Source organism: Nematolebias whitei, chromosome 17 (assembly GCF_014905685.2).
Source record: "Nematolebias whitei isolate Nwh7 chromosome 17, NemWhi1, whole genome shotgun sequence".
Classification (NCBI taxonomy): Eukaryota; Metazoa; Chordata; class Actinopteri; order Cyprinodontiformes; family Rivulidae; genus Nematolebias; species Nematolebias whitei.
The window spans coordinates 40,192,621-40,195,877 of record NC_056514.1 but is presented as its reverse complement, the minus strand read 5'-3'; the positions used below and the strand labels follow the sequence as shown (position 1 = coordinate 40,195,877).

The 3,257-nt window shown below is 47.9% G+C and overlaps 1 protein-coding gene across 1 annotated transcript in view; it reads left to right on the top strand.

Moving 5' to 3' along the window:
- Nucleotides 1-1,504: 1,504 nt before the first annotated feature.
- st6galnac (ST6 (alpha-N-acetyl-neuraminyl-2,3-beta-galactosyl-1,3)-N-acetylgalactosaminide alpha-2,6-sialyltransferase) overlaps nt 1,505-3,257 on the top strand; it is a gene marked incomplete at its 5' end in the record, with an annotated part of 28,709 nt that continues 26,956 nt past the window's right edge. Inside the window, 1 exon segment of the mRNA XM_037691685.1 lies at nt 1,505-1,757. Within this exon segment, the coding sequence (XP_037547613.1) occupies nt 1,505-1,757 (253 nt within the window).

The window sequence follows — 3,257 nt, the reverse complement described above, 5'->3', positions numbered from 1 at the left end:
CCCCCCCCCTCCATCTAGCTGCACCATTGTGGGCTCAACAAAGAGGCTTACAGTCCTCCGGCAGCACTAATGGAAAAAAAAACTGGCGTTATTGAGCTGGAGCCGCTCCCTCGCCCACAAATGTAAAATGTGAGCTTTGTTTGTTCGGGCAGGACTCCAGCTGTACGAGGCAGCGGGTCGGATCCATTAAAGTCCGGGAAGACGACCTCGTTCTGACACTGAAGGCTCTGTCCGTCTTTGTGCCCGAGGAGATCGCACCGTTCTCCATCTTTAAAAGCTCTTCTGGGCTGGACTCGTCGCGCTTCACCTGCAGGCCGCCGCGATAAAAGCCTTTAATGTCGTCGCACAAAGTCCGAAAGATTCAACGCTCTGCTTCTGAGTGGGGGGGGGGGGGGGAGGGGGGGGGCAGGGTGCCTCTGGCTCCTGGTCCAGTTCATTGTGTAAATTAATCTGACGTCCAAACTAAATGAAACGATAAGTGAGGATGTGTCGGGTCAGATGGTCACTTTATCTGCAGCTTTTCACCGGAGGCACGACCCGGGTCACCGGAGGCACGACCCGGGTCACCGGAGGCACGACCCGGGTCACCGGAGGCACGACCCGGGTCATCCCTCCGATGACGACCCGGGTCATCGGAGGCACGACCCGGGTCATCGGAGGCACGACCCGGGTCACCGGAGGCACGACCCGGGTCATCAGCAGAACCTGACGGGCCGGTTGTCACAATGAGCGGGTCCAGAACCAGGAAGCAGAATTTTAATCACGCCACTGGTTTCAAATCCAGCAGGAAGAAACGGATGGAAACGTTTTATTTCTGTCGCAGCTCAGACTTTTCTGCTCGACTCAAACAGGAAGAGGTTCAGAACGAACTTCCTCATTTCTTTGTTTTTGACCGACCCGCGGGTCTGTTCAGATCGGCTCCACGTGAAGTCTTGTTTCTGACCGACCCGCGGGCCGGTTCAGATCGGCTCCACGTGAAGTCTTCTGAGCACTTTAGGTTTTGGTTGTTCCAAACGCTGACGTTTCTCTGGGTGACTTGCAGCAATAAACGCATCAGATTTCCAGCTCGGTGTGAACGGAGAGGTCCGTGACCCGGTTCTGGTTGGTACATTGTGTTAAAGCCCACACGCTGCCTCCAACACTAAAACGAGAGCTTTTTAACTTGAGGATAAAATGATGGCGAGTGCTGAACTGGATTCCTGAGAGTTCGTGTTTCTCTTGGCTGCTCCAGTTTTTTTCCTTTTAGGAACCGGACCCTGACTCTCTGACCCGGTTTCATCAGCTGGACCAGTTTTTGTTTTGCTCTTCGGCTCCAGTTTCAGCCTCGGCTGTTCTTTAAACATTTAAACTCCACGTGGCTAAAGTTTAGCTTCTCAGTGCAGACGAGTTGATCCTGACGGACGCTGAACTTTTGTCGTGGAAACAAAACGTTTGTCGTTTAAAAGCTGTACATTTTTAATTTAAAGGTTTTATTTATTTTATCTTTATTCTTTTTGTTCAACAGCTCCAAGGAGTCCCCAAACAGACCAAAGGTCCCCAAACAGAACCCCGACCCACCTCAGAACATTCCAGCCTCAAAGACTAAAACGGACCCCAAACTGCCTAAACCAGCACCAAACCAAGTCCTGGACCTGTCGAAGTCCAGTTCCAGGTCTGAGAGCGACAAGACGAGGATCAAACCCCCGAAGGCAGCCGGACCCCCAGAGTCCCCCTTCATCGGGGACTCCTACATGGAAGATGATGTCCCCCGAAAAACTGTAAGTTTGACTGAAATCTCTAGTTTTCTGAATTCTCGTGAAACATTCTGTCGTCCATTTTTCTTCCGTACGGTTTTCAACTGATTCTCGTTCAACAATTCCACATTTTTTCACTCATTTCAACGTTTTTCAGCCCAATTCAGTAAAAATGTGCTCTCTCTCCACTTCTAGTAATTTAAGCTTCTGCCTTTATTTTTTAGCTACTATTCAGCTGCTTTTCCTAATTTCTGCTTCTTCCAGCCCAATGGGGCAAATGTTTCTGCTTTCTTCTAATTTAAGCTAGTTCTAACTTTTCAGCTACAATCTTTTACCAATCTTTAGCTAACTTCAGCTTTTTTAACTAGTTTTGTGCTCATTTAAAACTAAATTCAACAAACGTGTGTTTGTTCTTCTGCAAATTGAGTCTTCTTCCATTTCAGCAATAAACATTCACGCAGTATTTTCACAGGAAATGCAACTTGTCTAGTTTTCTTTAAACCTGAACGTTCTCTGGATCGGACCATCAGAACCGCCGTCATGAAACCTGCTGAGTGGAACTCTGTGGACTTTCTGTCTCCGGGTGGACGTTGGTCCCCACGGTGCAGGACGAGACGACGTTATTGTTTTACAGCTCGTTCAAACTTCAGCTGCTTTTATTACGTTTCATAATAAAACTTCCTGTTTGGTTCCAGAAACTGCTCGGACGCTGCGTGCAGTAACTCGTGAGCGAAACGTGTTTTTATTGTTTGAACAGAGAATCGGAGTAAAATAAGTCTGAGCTGAAACCAGCAGCGAGTTCACGTTAAAGGTCACGGTGTGTTTATCGCTGGACCAGGTCTGGCTCAGAGCGTTCCAGTTAAATATTAAATAAAACGGTCCGGGTGTGGCACGAGTCTCGGGGCCGTCAACTCTGTAGAAGACGAAGACTTCACGAGTTCATGAGCCTTTGAATGAACGGCTCGATTATTTTCCATCTGCTCTCAAACTCTGCAGGAGGAACTTGAACAATGGAACCGTTCACCCTGAACCACCGCGCTGACTGTCTCGAGGTCAGAGGAACAATAGCGACCGCTTTTCAGCTGCAAACTTCTGGGATTTGTCTTGTTCCTCAAAACCAGTTCCTGCATTTTATTTATTTTGTTGATGAATATCGAGGGAGTCGATGACAATTCAAAACACGAGCTGTTCGTGGAAACTAGTCATCACTGTCGCTCTTTGTGCCAGTTAATGATCTATGAACAGTTAATATCTTACCTGTTGCAGATGGCTCTTTAAAGGACCTCATTTTGAAGAAGGTTCACCCAGACGTGTGTGTGTGTGTGTGTGTGTGTGTGTGTGTGTGTGTGTGTGTGTGTGTGTGTGTGTGTGTGTGTGTGTGTGTGTGTGTGTGTGTGTGTGTGTGTGTGTGTGTGTGTGTGTGTGTGTGTGTGTGTGTGTGTGTGTGTGTGTTCTATCTGTGAACTTTCCCCAAAATGAGGTCTTTTTAAAAACCCATCTGCAACAGGTAAGATATTAACTGTT